General features: G+C 45.0%; 1 protein-coding gene across 1 annotated transcript in view; it reads right to left on the bottom strand.

The window, feature by feature from the left end:
* Nucleotides 1-7,187, bottom strand: part of Pcnx2 (pecanex 2) — a 142,365-nt gene extending 135,178 nt beyond the window's left edge. Inside the window, exon 1 of the mRNA XM_028767767.1 lies at nucleotides 6,799-7,187. Coding sequence (XP_028623600.1) covers nucleotides 6,799-6,951 — 153 coding nt within the window. The 5' untranslated portion in view covers nucleotides 6,952-7,187. The remainder of the gene's footprint in view (nucleotides 1-6,798) is intronic.
* Between the last annotated feature and the right edge of the window lie 10,311 nt (nucleotides 7,188-17,498).

The following is a 17,498-nucleotide window of genomic DNA, read 5'->3' as shown; positions in this document are numbered from 1 at the left end:
GCTGTTAATTGCACATAAGTCAGGGAAAACATCAAGTGCTTCTGGCTTGGGGACATTTTCTGGTTAGAATCTCAACAGCAAAGAGTTATATTACCTATTTACCTTTGGTCTTTTTTGCTTCTCGAGTTCTCATCAGTGACTTGGATGACCAGTGTTCCTGCTAACCTCTTTGATTTTTATATCTGAATGTTTTATTACTGACTTTAGGATTACTGAAGAGGTTACAAGAAGTAGCAGGATTCAACCTTTACACGGTGTATGAATCATTCTATGGTTCATCAGTGTTGCTGTCAGTGCATGAGTTAAATAAAACAGGGCAGGGAGCACAGCTCAGTGGTAGAGCACTTGCCTCCGTGGAGCCCTAAACTCAATCCCCAGCACTGAGAGAAAAAGGAAAAATAAAAAACCTACTGAGTCAGGAGAGTTGGCTCAGCCTATAAAATGCTCACCACACAAACACGAAGATCAGAGTTCAATCTCTGGAACCCAAGAGAAAAAGCCAGGCACAGTGGCCTCCGCTGATAACACCAGTGCTAAGAAGGCAGAGCCGGGAGGATTCTGGGTGCCCAGCAAGCCCTGGGATGCTAGTGTCTTTAATTTCTACCACCATTCTTGCTGCTACCACCCACCCTTTGTCTTTAAAACTACACCTGGATTTACTACTACTTATTAGCTGGTCTCCAAACCATAGATACTGTTAACAATTCAGGTAATAAAGTCAGATACAGTTGAAAAATGTAACAAGGAACTTCAGAGCAAATGTTTTTACTTAGCTGGTACGGTGGGTCAGATGGACCCATACATTAAAAACTGTGGAACAAGTCAGTGACTTTTCTCACTGTGTGACAAATGTCTGACAAGAAGCAACTTAAGGGAGGGGGGTCCTTTTGGCTCACACTTTAAAGGGACATGGCCCAGTGTGACGGGGAAAGCATGGGAGCAGGCAGGGAAGTATGCCGGTGGGACTCCAAACCTCTTCAAATCTTGATGAAACAGGAAGCAGAGAGTGGACAGGAAGTGGGACTGGGCTATATAACCTCAAGTCCCACCCTCAAGGAACCACTTCCTTCAGTGAGGCTTCATTTCCCAAAGGTTCCACAATCTTCCCAGTCAGAACTACTAGCTAGGTAGCATGTGCTCAAACAGGTGAGCCTGTGGGTGACACTTCACATAACAAATCACAGCAAACATTTTCTGGTAAAAGCTGTTTTCCAGCAGGATTCCTTGGGGGATATTTCTTATGGCAGACATTTTCCTTCTTCCCTGGCTATTAAATACCTTGGTGTAGTCTTTCTTTTAGAAATAACAGAAGAAAAAGGTAACGGACTGTGTTTTAGCTTTCTTCCATTTTTCTTCCCCTCGTCCCACTTTTCATATGTGGATACAGTGTATGCATGGCTGTATGCATGTTTGGTATGCATGGTGGCACGTGTGGGGTGCTTATTATGGGCATAGATGAATGTGCATGTGGAAACCTGAGGCTGAGATCAGAAATCACCACCCCTTACTCGCCCACCTTATTCACTGAGGCAGGGTCTCTCAATCAAACCCAGAGCTCACCGACAGGGTCTCTCAATCAAATCCAGAGCTCACCCACATGGCGAGTCTCACTTAACCAGCTCCCTAGAAGGATGCCCCATCTCTGCTTTCTGAGGCTGGGATTTCTGGTGGGTTGGTCACCGACCTGATATTCTATGTGGATTCTGAAGATCCAAATTCACACTTGCTCTTCTGGTACTGCAATTGCTGAGCCTCCTCCCCATCTTCCATCTGCCTTTTCTTCTGAGATGGTAAAGATTTGGGATATATATATATATATATATATATATGTATATATATATATATATATCAAGATAAACCTTTACATCAGAGAATTAAAGGACTAGAAGAGTCTTAATAGCTCTCAAAACCAAAAAGTCTATATTTCTTTTCTATATTTAAGACAAATCAATAGCCATAAGTGAGCTGAAGCCATTGTTGTTTGATTTAATGCTCTATAATTTGTTTTTCGATTCTGAGGTATGAGGGATACTAGAGGGTGACTCTCACGGTAGAAGACGATGACAGGAAGGAGGGAAGGAGGGAAGGAGGGAGGGAGGGAGGGAGGGAGGGAGGGAGGGAGGGAGGGAGAAGACGGTGAGGAACTGAGGCAAGAAGCCTCAAGCCTGAAGGACTGAGGATTTCCGACACCAGAGGCCTGAGAACTTTAATGCTAGCTGCTGGCCAAGAGCAGAATGCCCAAGAGCCAGAGCTCTCATCCTTGTATCAGCTGAGCAGCCCAATACTGGATGTCTTCGTTAGGGTTTTACTGCTGTGAACAGATACCATGACCAAGGCAAGTCTTACAAAGGACAACATTTAATTGGGGCTGGTTTACAGGTTCAGAAGTTCAGTCCACTATCATCAAAGTGAGAGAAGGGCAGCATCTATGCAGGGGGAGCTGAGAGTTCTACCTCTTCATCTGAAGGCTGCTCGTGGAAGACTCACTTCCAGGCAGCTAGGATTAGGGTACTTAAAGCCCATGCTCACAGTGACACACCTACTCCAACAAGGCCACGCCTCCATAGTGCCACTCCTGGGCCAAGCACATACAAACCATCACACTGGAGGTGTGTTCAGAAGCTGCAACACAAGTAGATACCATCTGCTGCTGCTCACTGCTGCGGGAAGCTGAGGCTTGCAAGAGCTGCTGAGATGCCAGGACCACTAATGCCCAGAAGTGTCTGGCTGCTAAAGAGTGTGGTTCTCAACTTGTGGGACATGACCCCTCTGGGGAATGGACAGACCCTTTTATAGAGCTTGATGAAGACCATCGGAAAGCACAGATATTTACAATATGATTCATAAAAGTTATCAAGTAGCAACAAAGATACTTCTGTGGTTGGGGACGTCATCACAACACGAGGAACCGTATTAAAGGGTCACAGCATTAGGAAGGTTTTGAACTTCTGGCCTGGAGTAATAGGGTTCTGCTCTCAGAGCTTGAGCTGTGAGCTTCTGGGTCTCCCAGCCCACAGCTTGGGCCCCCCCGAGAACCCAGGATTCCGGTGACCAAATTGCATCTCCTTTAGTACTGAGAGTCTCCATCCACGTAGAGTAACAAGCCAGGGACAAATGACTGATTACAACTATACATCAAAGGAATTCTGAGGGGGATGGATTGGAGGTGCCTGCCACCTAACCATGAGGACCCGAGCAACCCCTAGTACCCATGTCAAAAGCATGTGTGGCAGTATATGCTTGCAATCCCACATCTGGGGAGGTAGAGATGGAAAGATTCCTGGCCAACCAGTCTAGTAGGATTGGGGAACTCCATATTCTTTTATTATTATTATTGGTTATTTTATTTATTTACATCTCAAATGTTATCCCCCTTCCCAGTTTCCCCTCCACAAACCCCTAACCCCCCCCCCTCCCCCTGACTCTATGAGGGGGCCCCCCCGCCCCCCCCCCCCACTCCTGCCTCACTGCCCTAACATTTCCCTGCCCTGGGTCATTGAGCCTCCACAGGATGCAAGGCCTCCCCTCCCAGTGATGCCAGATAAGGCCATCCTCTGCTACACATCCAGCTGGAGCCATGGGTTCCCCCCCCCACAATGTGTACTCTTTGGTTGGTGGTTTAGGGACTCCAGGTTCTAAATCAGAGAGCAATTGAAGAGGACACCGCAGACCGCAATGTGTCCTCTACACATTCATGGTTCACAAGCACATATCACACAGACCCACACACACAGACACACAAAATGGCGTCAACTATAACAGACAGAACACACCTAGAGGGAGCAAGGTAAAGGAACACCTCCGTAAGAAGAATGATACCAACTGAGAAAGCCTGGAAGAACAGAGATGCAAAGTCAATTTCTTAAGTGCCATGGTGGTAAGTATTTTAAACCAGAATACGACAGCCACTGAGTTTAAAACTTGCTGGGGATGAAATCTGTGTAGTCTTCAATTCACCTATTGCTAAATGCAGAAAGAGAATATGTACTTCACAACTCAGAAACTGGGCAGGCTCTGCCCTGACCGGTGACCACAGTCAACACAGCATTAATGGACACAGGGGTGGGAGAGTATGCCATGTCCCTCTGATGCGATGCACAAGGTCACAGCCTTGTTTGGTATCACCTTCCCAAACCCCTAGTCACACACGTCATCCCAGGAAACAGAAATGAAAGTTAAGAAACATTCTATAAATGTTATAAATTCTATAAAATGATTTTAAATGCTACGGAAGCCAAAGGGGTTGAGGGCCCTCTGGAGTAACTATCAGCCCTCTCAAGATACACAGCACTGTCATGATGCGGGCAGCGTCTTGTGGCCCATCACTTATTTTGAAATACTACACCAAGTATATATTAATACATAAAGAAGGCGGTGAGGTAGATGGGTGAGGCTTGTGATGGCGAATCCTGTCAATTTCACGGGATCTAGAGTCACATACAAGGCAAGCCTCTGGGCACGCCTGAGAGGGACGTTCCAGACTGGGTACTTGAAGTTGGAGAATCCATCCTAAATGTGCACCGCCCAACCCTATGTGCTGGGTCCCATACTGAATAAAAAGGATTTGGTGAGCTAAGCACCAGTATTCTCCTCTCTCTGCCTCCTGACTGAATGGATAACATGACCAGCGGGCCTCACACTTCTACTTTCAGGTCTCTCCTGTCACGATGGACTGCACCCTCCAACTGTGAGCCTAAGTAAACCTTCCTGTTCTACGCTGCTTTTGGTGGGTATGCTGCCACAGCAACAAGGATGGTAATTAATACACATGATAAAACACTAAGAATTGTTTTATCTAGTGAACATAGTGTAACACCCTTTGTACAAGTCTTGCAACTTTTCTGAACCTTAGACTTTTTCCCCTCAAAACAACAACCGGAAGCCAGGGGCGTTTGTACGAAGAAAGAGAGGCAGGAGGTTCAGAAGCTTAAGGATAGCTTGGGCTATATGAAACTCTGTCTCAAAACACAAAAACAGTAGCAAACAAAAACAAAACAAAACAAAATCCTTGGGGATAGAAAGTAATTTATCTTCTATCTCAAGCTTCTAGTTGTGTTTAAGTGTTTTTTTGGTTTTTTTGTTTGTTCGTTTGTTTCTTTACTGAGAGTTGAACTCAGACTCCTAGTGGTTAATAAGTCCGAGAATGTCTATCCCAGACAACTTCCCTCAATATGCCCTACAACCCTCCCTATTACATAACAAACTCACCTCTTTTCTTTCAACAGTGGGCAGACACCCTGACCTACTCACTTTGGAGTCTTTCCCTGGGTTGGGAGACCCCCCCCTGACCTCATGGTCCATCTGTCTCCTTCTCTTCTTTGAGATCACAACCAGGAGACCGGGTGGCCATACACATGGGCCACCACCACTCTCTGGAGAGGCCCCCACTTAGAAAACTAAGGTCTAGGTAGGTCCAATGTCAGTCTAATAAGATGATAAGTCCAGGTCCAAGCCAGACTGTCCCGAAGAAGACTTCATATTCATACACACTGTCTCGTTGAGCTCCACTGCTCACACAAACTGGTTCTAGAGGCCAGTAAGATAGCTCAGTGAGTAAAGGCGCCTGCCACCAACCCTTGATGACCTCATTTTGATCCATGGAGTCCACACAGTGGAACTCCTGCCACATTGTCTTCTGACCTCTCTGTTTCAAGTACACACACACACGCACACACACACACACACACACCTCTTGTTCTACAGCTGAGGAAAGTAAAAAGTCAAAGTCAGCTAACTTCTTCCAAGGTCCCGGAACTGGGAAAAGCTGGGTCCAGATTTTAACTGAGGCAGCCTGCCCTCAGAACCACAGCCCTGGACAAACTGCCAGAAACAAAAGAGGCAGGGTCTAGGGGTGCCAAGCCACCAGGGATCTCTCAAATGCCAAATTCAGGATCTGTCAGCCATGAAAACTCATTGAAGATTTTGTGGAGGAGAACATGACCACGTACTGTTCTAGGGGCAAGGTCCTTCACAGGCATTTCACAGTCGGCTCTTCTCCTCACTGGCAGGCAGCTTTTGAAGAGAGCTTCATCATGCCTTGAGCTATCTGTATGTTTAACTGACCTATGAAGGTCATAGGTATCCATCAGCAAGCATTCACTACCCCTCTCCCGCAATGGTGGCCATCCCAGAGTAGGAGTTGCCACATTGCTCCAGCATATGAACATGACATTTATCCACTCCTGTATTTTTTTTCAGACTTCTCTACACCGTGGTGTAGAAACTGCAGAGCGATTGGTGGTGGAATTTACCTGCCTAAAGCAAAACAGGAAGAGTAGAAAAAACGACTAACAACCGAAATCAGGTCGCCCGGGGCAGGGGGTCGGGGGGGATTCATATTGCCTTTACATTGAGACCGAACATGACATGTTATAGCTGATATCATCCGGAACCATGAGGCCTAGGGTTGGTACCCACAAGCCAGTCTCAACCGTTCTGACAGCAGAGCCTGACTCATCCAGGCAGCCTGCATCAATTCTTAATGAGCTCACAGTCCCCGAAGTCCTACATACTTTTCCCCCTTCCTGTGACTCCCCTGTGCCCTGCAGGACTGCTGTCCCCAGCCCCTCTCCCTTATTCTTCAGTCCCTACTTCTCAAAAGTCACTGTCCCCTTCCCATCCTGGGCCTCGTCTGTGGCTCCCCCTCCCCTTTTCTTTCATAACCTTACTTCCTAGTTAGTTCTTCCCATCTCCTTCCTTCTCTCCCCTTCCTTCTCTTCTGTTAATTTTCCTTTCCGCTTCCTGTTTCTCCTCCTTTTCCTCTCCCCCCCACCATCCATCCCTAAGCTGGGGACTCACCAGGTGCAGCGCCAGTGGCAGCAGGAGCAGGAACAGCCACAGGTAGAGGTGGCAGCTGTTAGTGAATTTGCTATGCTCCGGATCGTGGTACCAGCCCCCTGTGAGCGCGGCCCACACGCCCTGCCTGAGCAGCTGCAGCACCTGGGACGCCATGCCCGCAGAGTCGGGCAGGATCCGCGCGCACCCTGGGGCTCAGCACCCTAAGCTCAGCACCCTGGGGCTCAGTACACCGATGCGTATAGGTGTGCTCCAGTCGCGCCCCCACCCCCGCCCCCGCCGCCCAAACCGCGGCAGACCCTGAACAGCACGGACCCGCACAGCGCGGTGCTGGAGCCGGCTGGGGCTGCCAGGCAGGTGCGCGCCATGTCCAAGGGAAGGAGGATTTTCCCATCATGCTCCGCGATGGCTGCTCAAGGATGCTCCCGCGGCTCCGCCCCGTGCTTACCCAAGTCTGCGAAAGAGCTCAGTCCCTCTCTCTCCTTGGTGGCTAGAACTCCGCCTGCCTTTTCCCCTGAGTTTCCCAAGAGTGAGTTTGCAAGGTGTGAGAACCAAGAATGTTCCCGTGTGGGAGCCACAGACAGGAAACTCCTTGGCTTTTGTTTTTGTTTTGTCACCTGCCCCAAAGGTTTGTATAACCGCGAGGCCTAGGCTTCAAAGAGATGTCCTCTGAGCTCCACCTCCCGGGCTTTGGTCCCTGTGACCTTGGATGGCTACAGACTAGAGGCTCTGAAGTTTTATGCACGACCTGATCTGCTTGTTCCCACTGACTTCGTTTCCACCCTGACTTTTCTCCTCCACCCCCGATTACCTAATTGGGCGCACAGAAATGATAACCACCGTTCTGAAATAATTGTCGGAGCCTCAATTAGGCACACATTTTTACTTTACATTGTTTTATCTTCCTCGGTCTCACACTGTAGAGTGAATTGGCTTGGAAGAGATTATGTGGCTCTGGCTGGCCTGCAAATTCACGGCAATCCTCCAGAGTATTGAAATTATGGGTGTAAGCAACTACATCCAGCTTTCTGTCTTTTTATATGTTTTCTGAACATAATCCGGGATAGCAATCTACCACTTCAACCAAGAGCCAGGAGGAAGGGAGGAGAGAAAAAGAGAAGGGCAGATATTGATTGCGGCGCTAGGTGGCGCTAGATCGCTGCTAGAATAGAGTAAAAGCCCATTATTGATATTGTCAGGGAGACAGGAAAGCTTGTTCACAAATTGACGGCTCTAATTTTTAAGTTTGTTTGCTCCTCACATGTGTCCATGTATATTCTGTGTGCCTCGTGGGAATATTGTTTATCTTTGGTCTTTTTTTTTCTCTTTTAATTTTCTATACGAGGGTCCCTGAAGCACAGGAAATAATGAAAGAGAGAGTTTGAGTTTCAGTTGAATACGTTTTGAAGAAATAAGAAAATGACTTTAAATATTAAAGTAATGTGCTATGATCCCAAACTCTAAATGAGATTTTAAAAAAACAAACAAACAAACAAACAAAAGTTAGCTTTAAAGTAAATCCTAGGACCTTGACTTCTGGAGTCATAAAGGAAAGAGCTGATGTAAACTGTCTCACAGAGACAAGAAAAATACAGACAAAGCAGCTAAAGCCAACTGTTTTCAAATCCTGAAATGCAATGAAGCCACAGACAAAATGAAAAATAATTTATTTAATATTTATATTAATCAAAGTAACTCTTTGTTACATGTGTACAGGAGGTGCCTTCTCTGTCCCAGGCAAGAACCCTGCTCTGAGTTAGGAGAAGGTAGAAAGGACTACAGGCAACAACTTGAATTCACACAGAGACCCCACAGCCCTGTAAGGGAAGTTGTTAAACAGGCAAATACAAAACAAGTATAAGCATGTTGTATATGTTACCCACTTTGTCCTGATGTTTGTTTAAAAGGACAACAGCAAAATGTAAAAGTCATAAAACTGTGGCCAGTGAAATAGCACAGAAGCTTTGAGCATTTTCTGTTTCTGCAGAGCACCAGAGTTTGGAGTTTGTAAATCCAGCTCTAGGAGATCTGACACTCTTTTCTGGACTTCAAGGGCACTGGGTTTGGACACAGAAGACATAAACACAGTCAAGATACCCACGCACATAAAAATAAAAATAAATAAATCTTTTTGAAAATAGGTTGTCATCTTCAGATACTGGGTACTTATCAACAGCTGCTGAATCAATCTATTCAGGGAAAAGAAATGGGGTGTGTGTGTGTGTGTGTGTGTGTGTGTGTGTGTGTGAATATCTGTGCCTGCTAGCTATTCCTTCTAGCAAATTATACAGAGAAGAAAGATTTTTTTTTCAAATCAAAATACCAGACCTTTAGATGGAGCTGACTCCATAACCTGAGTTACCCCCCTCCCACAGGAAGTGACTCCGTTATAAATGAGCTCATGTCTGTTGTGTTGGGTCACATGGTAAGTATTGGGATCCCTTTGCAATGACAGCTTAGCTCAGTTCAGTGAGTACAGGATGGGGTGAGGATAAAGCCGACTTTGAAATCAAGGAGAAAGGAAAGACAACAAACCTAAAGAAATCAGTGGAAGGTTTCAGTGGGTGTAAGTGAACGAATGAACACATCTGGGGAGAGACAACCCCTCAGAAATGAAAGGTAAGCACACAGGGTAAATGTATACCCTACAGGTGTGGGACCATAAAACAGGTAAATCAATGGCTCACCTAAGCAGAGAGAGGGCAACCAGGAATACCCTAGGGGTTGGGGGAGGGTAAAATAGAAAAAGATTACAAGTATGTAATTAAATGTGAGGGCACATGATATATTTCAGAAGTATCTTGAAGACATGTTTGTTGACATTGCTGAAGATCTCAAGTGGAGTCTTGGGGGTGGAGAGAGAAATGGCTCAGCAGATGAGCACACACTTTCTGTCCTTTCAGAACAGACATATATAGTATATTATATAATATATGTAATATATATATGTGTATATATTGTATATTATATGTATATATATATTATATATACCAGGTAATAGTGGTGCATTCCTTTCATTCCAGCAGTCAGAAGGCAGAAGCGGGTGGATCTTTCTGTTAGCCTGGTCTACATAGTGAGCTCCAAGACAGCCAGGACTACATAGACAAAGATACCCTGTTTCAAATATAGTATGTATATTTGTGTGCATGCATGTATGTATGTATGTATATATATGTAAATTATACTATAAAGGATATATATTTGCACAAATTTGTCTCTCATGTATAGTTATATCTGTTCTTGGAGATATAAAATTAAATTCTGAAGCAAGAAAACAGATGGCCGGAGGATGGAGGGAATGTGAGGGAGAAAATTAACTTTTAGATTTTTCTTGGTTCCAGTAAAGTAGATCCTAAACAAGAAAACATTTATAAAAAAATGAAGAAAGATGTTACAGAGAAAAAATAAACAAAAGAGAAAATCAATTTCATTTTTAGAAGTCACCATAGAGTCAACCAAAGTGAGGAAACAGGTTTCCAGTACCCAAGTTAAAATTAAGGACAATTTATACACTTGATAAATGAAGCTGGCTAACATAATACTGGCCCCCATGATGTAAAGCTGGCTATCATGGCTTTGGGCCTAGGCATTCTACAGAGAAAGCAATGGATACCAAGGCCAGTTCAGAATCTGAACCACATCCTGGAAGAGAGATTGTACAACATTTTTATAGGATGGGAACACAGATGGTGTGGTGGGGTGGGGTGGGGAGCAGGGTGGGCTGTTACACTGGCCAATCATAGTTTGACATAGGTAGCAAGGAAGTTAACGTTGGCGACTGGGCCTTATTTGGGTCCCCTGGTTTCAGGGTCAATAATTCAGCTTTTGCAGTCAGGTCCCCTCCTGGACTCTGGTTCAGAATTTTAGAATGATAAGAGAACGAAGGCGAGTGGTCAAGCTGCGCGTAGTCAATTTACATCTTGACAGGCAGCACATTTATGATGTGTGCCTTAGTTTACATAACGGGGTAAAGGCAACTTTCCTCTGTACATCCTTTATTGGCTAGCATATAAACATGAAACACCTGAAGAAGCAAGGATCAGAGTTGGTTATGGGGCCTGGGAACATGAACTCTTCTTTTGGCCTTACCAGCAAGATGGAACTTGTTCCTGAGATGGCAGAACTCAGGAAACTGTCTCCTAACAACACTTGGAGAGTTGTTTGTCTGTCCCCACATTCAACGTGTGCTTAAGGGTGTGTGTTGATAACCTTCTTTTGTTGTTTGTAGAGATAGGTTCTTACTTAGCGGGGCTGTGCTAAGTAATAGAGCCAAGGCTGGCCCTGAACTTCTCATCTTCCTGCTTCTGCCTCCTGAGTACGAGACTTACAGGTGTGAGCCATCATGCCTGGCTCCTGCAGAGCTGGGATCAAACTAGGAAAACATTCTTACAACTGAACCACGTGACGGCTCTTCCTCCTACGTCTAGAAATAGATTTAAAACAAACTGCAGTCCTTTAAACTGGTCTTCCCGTTACATCTGCATCTAGTCTAGTTAAAGGAACCCAACCCCACCTCAAAAGGTCTGATATTCAGAGGAAATCATCACTTTCACCAAGTGAGAAAAATAAACGGATTAGACAATAAATCTATGCAAGGCAGAAGCATCTGCCAGCAAAATAAATGCCCAGTTTTTGGAACTTAATAAAAAAAAATAAACAAAGCAGCTGATATGTGCTCATCCTTGTAGAGGCTCTCTCTCCCCATCTATCTATCTATCTATCTATCTATCTATCTATCTATCTATCTATCATTATGTAGCATTATATATATATATATATATACACACACACACACACACACACACACACACACATATATATTTCCCCATGACTTCAGATTAACACTTGTAGCCATTGTAAAGCATCCGTCATTATGGTTGAAAAGAGTCAAGGACATTATAAATAAAATTAGACAAAAACTGAAGAAGCAGGCGCCAGGTGGACAGGCTGGTGCCAGAGTGGAAACCAAGGTCGTGAGCACCACGGTTCTGCGTAGGCAGGGATATCAGCAAGGATGGAGGGTGACCTCGGCTTTCTGGAAGCCCTCAGCCTTTCACACTGTAGCACTGCTTAATGAAGTGGTCCATTGTTCTTGTTCCCAGCCTTGTTGTAATCTGTAACTCCAAGGCTCTATCTGCAAGGCTACAGCTTGGCCCCCGGGGGATTAAAGTAACAGAAATCCTACAACTCAGGATGACTTTGTCTCAGGCACAGCGCCAGCTGAAACCCAGAATAAACAGTAACCTGATACACAGTCAGCACTCAGGGGTTTGCTGGTAACTCACTGTTGCTCTGGTTCATTTCGTTCAGCTCCACATTTTAACATTTGTGAGGATGGAGACAGGAGCTCCGGCAAGAGCGTCAGGCTAAATCCCAGTCTCGCAAAGGCACTAGAAAAGCACCACGTTGCTTCATGACTTGCTTCTGACTAAGAAACTGAGACCTCCAGCAAACTGCAGCTTCCAAACACTCCCTTGTGATGCTGGTTGCTTCCACTCAGCGCTTGCTCAAATCCCTCTGTCATCTACGTCTTTGCTCCAGTCTTGCTTTCTGCATGAGGCCTTTCTGTCTACCCTTTTGAAGGTCTCCACTGGATCATGTTCATGCCACCTCCTCTAACTGTTCCCATCATTCCCTGAAGTCTTTTTTATGTTTATAGCAGTTATTAAATTCTAAGCCAGGCACGGTGGCAAATGCCAGCATGGTGGAGGCAGGAGGATCAGGAGTTCAAGGACAGTCTAGGTTGCATAGTGAATTTGTGGCTAGCCTGAGATGCATGGGAAACACAGACTAGAGGAATGGGGGAGGGGAGGAGAAGGGGAAGGGGAAGAGAGGGGAAGAGAAGAGAAGAAAAGAGAAGGGAAGGGAAGGGGAGGGGAGGGGAGGGGAGGGGAGGGAAGGGAAGAGAAGAGAAGAGGGAAGGGGAAGGAAGAGGAAGGAAAGGGAAGGAAAAGGAAGAGGGAGGGAAGAGAAGAGGAAGGGAAGCAGAAGAGATGAGAAGAGGAAGAGGGGAGGGAAGGAGAGGGGGTTGGATTTAACTGAAGGCCATGAATATAGGGCATTAATGAAGAGCTGATCTAGAGTGAATAAGGCCCTAGTTCAGTTTCCAGCACAAAAATATATCTGTAATTATAAAATTCTTGCGCATTACTAAATAAAATAAACCTGTTTCACGGATTCTTGAGGAATGCTGGCTTTTACCTAACTGCCAGAAATAGTCCATATTGAACTTATTTCTGGATATGTGGACAGCCTGAGACCTAACTCTGTGTGTGTTTGTGTGTGTGTGTGTGTGTGTGTGCACGTGCATGTGGCTATAATTTAATATGCCATATTTATTATATATTATGTATTATTATATATAGTAATATATATTATATATTAATATGCTTTAATCTAATATGGTCCAACTGTATTCATTCTGCCTGTGTGTTTTCCATCGAAATCTGGTAAAATATAAGTTCTGTGTTGGCTAGCACTTCATCTTGTCACTTTTTATGTCTCAAGTACCCAGAGGGTGTCCGCCATCCTATGTGCTGAGTAGCCGGCCATGTCTTCCTGTCTGTCTGACCTCTCTGTTACAAATTATGTGAGTGTATTTATTTGGTTTTTATTGTGGCATTGTTCATAATGAATAAAGCATGCTGGCGCAGGGTGGACATAAGGTCCACTTAGTCTCAGGATGTGGAATTAACTTTCCTCACAAAGGCATCATGACTCAGTGGATGCTGGCTGCTCTGGCAGAGGACCTGAGTTAGACTCCTAGCACCCACCTGGTCCCTCTTAACTGTTGAGGATTGGTCTGTATCTACGTATTGTAATGCTAAATTCTATACCTAAGAGTGACTTCTCTTGTTCACAAGTTTTTGTTGTACAAACCTTGCTCCTTGATTTAAAACTATTGGTTAAATAAAATTGGTTACAGCCAATCACTGGAGGGATTAGAGGTAGGTGGGTTTGGAGAGACCTGGTTGGGGGAGAGAGAGGTGGGGTTGGAGAAAGAAGAAAGGAGAGAAGAAACTGCCAGGAGGGGAGATGGATCATGAACATGTGGCCAGGAGAAACAGTAAGTATCTGGAGTACACCACTGGGGAGGGAGCCAGGCCCAGAGTTAGAAGAATAGATTAGGGGTTACCCCCAGTAATTATCAAAGCCAAATAAAATAACCTTTCTCTGACTCTCCTGTATTTGTAAACTAGTTAAGGATAAGCTTAAACTGGTTGCAGTACACATTACTATCTGTAACTCCAGTGTTAAGGGATTTAACACGCTTTTCTAGCCTCTGAGGACACCAGGCATGCAAATAGTATCCAGATACATGTAGGCAAAATATTCAAACACATAAAAAGCTTAAATCATTATGATTTGTTTTATTTTTATTTTGGTAGTGTCAGGCACTGGGTGTAGAGCCTTGCACATGCCAGGCAAGCACTGTACCACTGAGGGACATCTCCAGCCCTTAGCATCATGGTTTTAGACGTGAGGAATCCCTCAGAAGTCCTCATTCCAACTTTGCATCCTAACTGTTTTAGGGGAGTGTTAATTTTAGATGGAGGAGTGACCCAGGAGCATATACAAAGTATAAGCAAACTAAGAAATAAATATACTGTGGATTTTCTGTTCTACTAAATCACGGGGTCCACCCTATGGAAAACTGACCTGAAAGTAATGGGCACCCTTTTTTAGCACAGCTCCAGGGCAATTGTTTGCAAAGTGTAGAGAATAGTTGAAACGAAACCATGACAAAGACAGTGCTGCTGCCGAGTGTTAGAGAGGAAGTGATTGGAGAACAAAGATGGGGTCTTATACAGTACTCACTGACAAAGCCAAGACTGTACCCCAGTCTGCTATCAGATCCTGGTATTCTCCATAGTGCTGTGAGGTGCTCATGATGGACCATATTAAATTATAGCACACAAAGGAAGCCATGTGCACGCACACACACACACACACACACATACATACACACTCACGCTCATGCACAAGCACACTTGTGCACACACACTCACACTCATGCACACACATGCTCACGTGCACGCACACTCAAGTGCACACATACGCGCACATGCACACACAGAGTTAGGTCTCAGGCTGTTCACATATCCCGAAACAAGTTCAGTATGGACCATTGTAGCGGTGAATTAGTTAAACCGCTTTGGCTCCCTCTGGCGTGTCACATTCACGAACCCGCCCAAGAGCTCCCTGGATTCTCAAATGAAAGACACACATATACCAGCTTGATTTTGATACGCTTGACTAGCTCAATGATTGGGCACTTCTAAAACTCCCCGCTACCAGCAAACACTCCCCTCTGGAATTTTGGGTTAACAGCTTTTAAAATCTATATTTTATCTTTGCGTCCCTGGCTCCTTCTGGGTGGCCCTCTATCTTTGCTGCCCAAGATGCTTCTGGGCAACCCTTCCAGGGGCCATTTTCCTTCTTGTACATTCATGAACTTCTTGTACATTTTGGCCGTTACTCCCTCCTGTTCCTTCTTGTGGTCTATCCTATTTCTCCTGGCCGCCCTTCCCCCAACCCGCATTCTTCCCCAGGAACCTATAAGTCCCGCCTTTTTCATCCTGCCCAGCCATTGGCTGTTGGCTCTTTATTGATCAATCAAAAACCAACTGGGGTTAGGGAGCTTCAGCGTTTGGACGTGCAGATTCTCGATTTTGGGGGACTGAACTAAGACAAAGCATTAGGACCAATTCCTAACAGACTATTTCCAGCAGTTAGATAAAGCCAGCATTTCTCATGAACCCGTGAAAAAGATTTTCAGCTCCCAGAAAGGCATCATTTCCCTGCCCTCTGGCAGAAGAGGCATATGGCTCTCTGACTGGTATACCTGAGGAATCTCTCAGCAAATCAAAGCCAGGCTGCCCTCTGGGATCTCTAACATCATAAATACCTGTCATACACATCAATGTCTATACCAGCATTCCAGCATCCCAGCATCCCAGCATCCCAGCATTCCAGCCGTCCCAACTCCTCCTCCCCTAGCTAGACCTCTATGTAATCTATATAATTTGTCCGTGGGATGTCCTCCCTCCCTCCCCCCCCTCTCTTCCCCTTCCTACCCCTCTGACCATCATTCTCTACCTTATTCTATATCTTTCGATACCTTCACTATTTTCTCCCATTCTCCCAGTTCCCTATCTCTAGCCATGCCCAGTCTGTTTTCTTTTCTCTCTGCTCTGAACTCTTCCAGATGCCTCTGGATATTTGTGTTCCCTCATTCACACACACACACACACACACACACACACACACACACACACATATACACATACATACACATACATATGCACACAGATACTCACCTGTATACACACACTCACTCACATACATACACACATGTACACACATATACACGCATATACACACATACACACCTGTACACACACACTCACATACATACACATGTACACACATACATATACACATGCACACACATGTACATTATATACATACAACATACACATACACACATGTACACACACATACACACATGTACGCATACAAATATACATACAACATACACACATGTACACATGCACACACATGTACACACACATGAACACACATGTACAAACATACATACACACATGCACACACACATACACACATACATACACACATGCACACACATATACATCATACATACATACATACAGACACACACACACGTGTGCACACACACTCTTGACCCTTGACCCTCAGGTAGGATCCAAGCTAGTGTTTCTGAATTCCAAAGGCAACCCCACGCAACCGTATCTTCCTGCAATTCTATTTTCTGAATAGAATTATGAGAGGGGAGGAGGAGTGGATAAAAGTAAACATCAGGGAAGATAGTTTTCCATCCCTAGGATATTTTTCAGATCAAAATGTTAAATTACATTTGGTGTGTGTGTGTGTGCGTGTGTGTGTGTGCGCGCGCGTGTGTGTGTACGTCTCTGTCCATGCACATATGGACATGCACCAAGAACACTGTGGAGGTCAGAGGACAACTTGAGGGCTCCCTTTTCTTTTACCATGTGGTCCCTGTGGATTAAACTCGGGTTATTATTCTGAACCATCTCACTGGCCCATTTTCCTCCCAGATTTTAAACACTCCCTCCTGCCCCAGGGCTTGAGGAAATACCTTTCTTACTCCTTGGCTCTCTCTGGCTTTTGGTCTCTCTCAGAATTCAATAGAGACTCGGTCTTACAGACATCTATACTCTCTAGACCTGCCTTTATCTTTAGAGTTATTTCCTTGTGCCTTCTTGACACTCTCAGATTCCAAAGTTAAGGGCAAGTCTAGGTTAACTTCCACTCTATTTCCTCACCCTTCAGTTCTTGGTTTGTGATTTTGAGGCAGGCTTTCTGCTTGTAGCCTATACTAGCCTAGAACTCCTGATCCTCCTGCTCCTACCTCCCAAGTGCTGAGATTACAGGTGTGTGCCTTCATGACCAATTCATCTCTTGTTTATTTGTTTTCCCCCATAATATTACCCCTTTTTACATTACAGAAGCGTATTTTAATTTTTAAAAATATTATTTTATGCGCATGCCTATCTGCCCAAGTATATGTGCACCAGGTGCATGCAATACCCACAGAGGCCATTAGAGGGCATCAGATTCCCTTAGAACTGGTGCTACAGGCAGTTGAGAGCCACCACATGAGTGTGGGGGAAACCAACTCACATCTTCTGGAAGAGCAG

Source organism: Grammomys surdaster, unplaced genomic scaffold (assembly GCF_004785775.1).
Source record: "Grammomys surdaster isolate TR1022 unplaced genomic scaffold, NIH_TR_1.0 181, whole genome shotgun sequence".
Taxonomy (NCBI): domain Eukaryota; kingdom Metazoa; phylum Chordata; class Mammalia; order Rodentia; family Muridae; genus Grammomys; species Grammomys surdaster.
The sequence above is the reverse complement of the archived record's forward strand: the minus strand, read 5'-3'. Positions and strand labels throughout refer to the sequence as shown.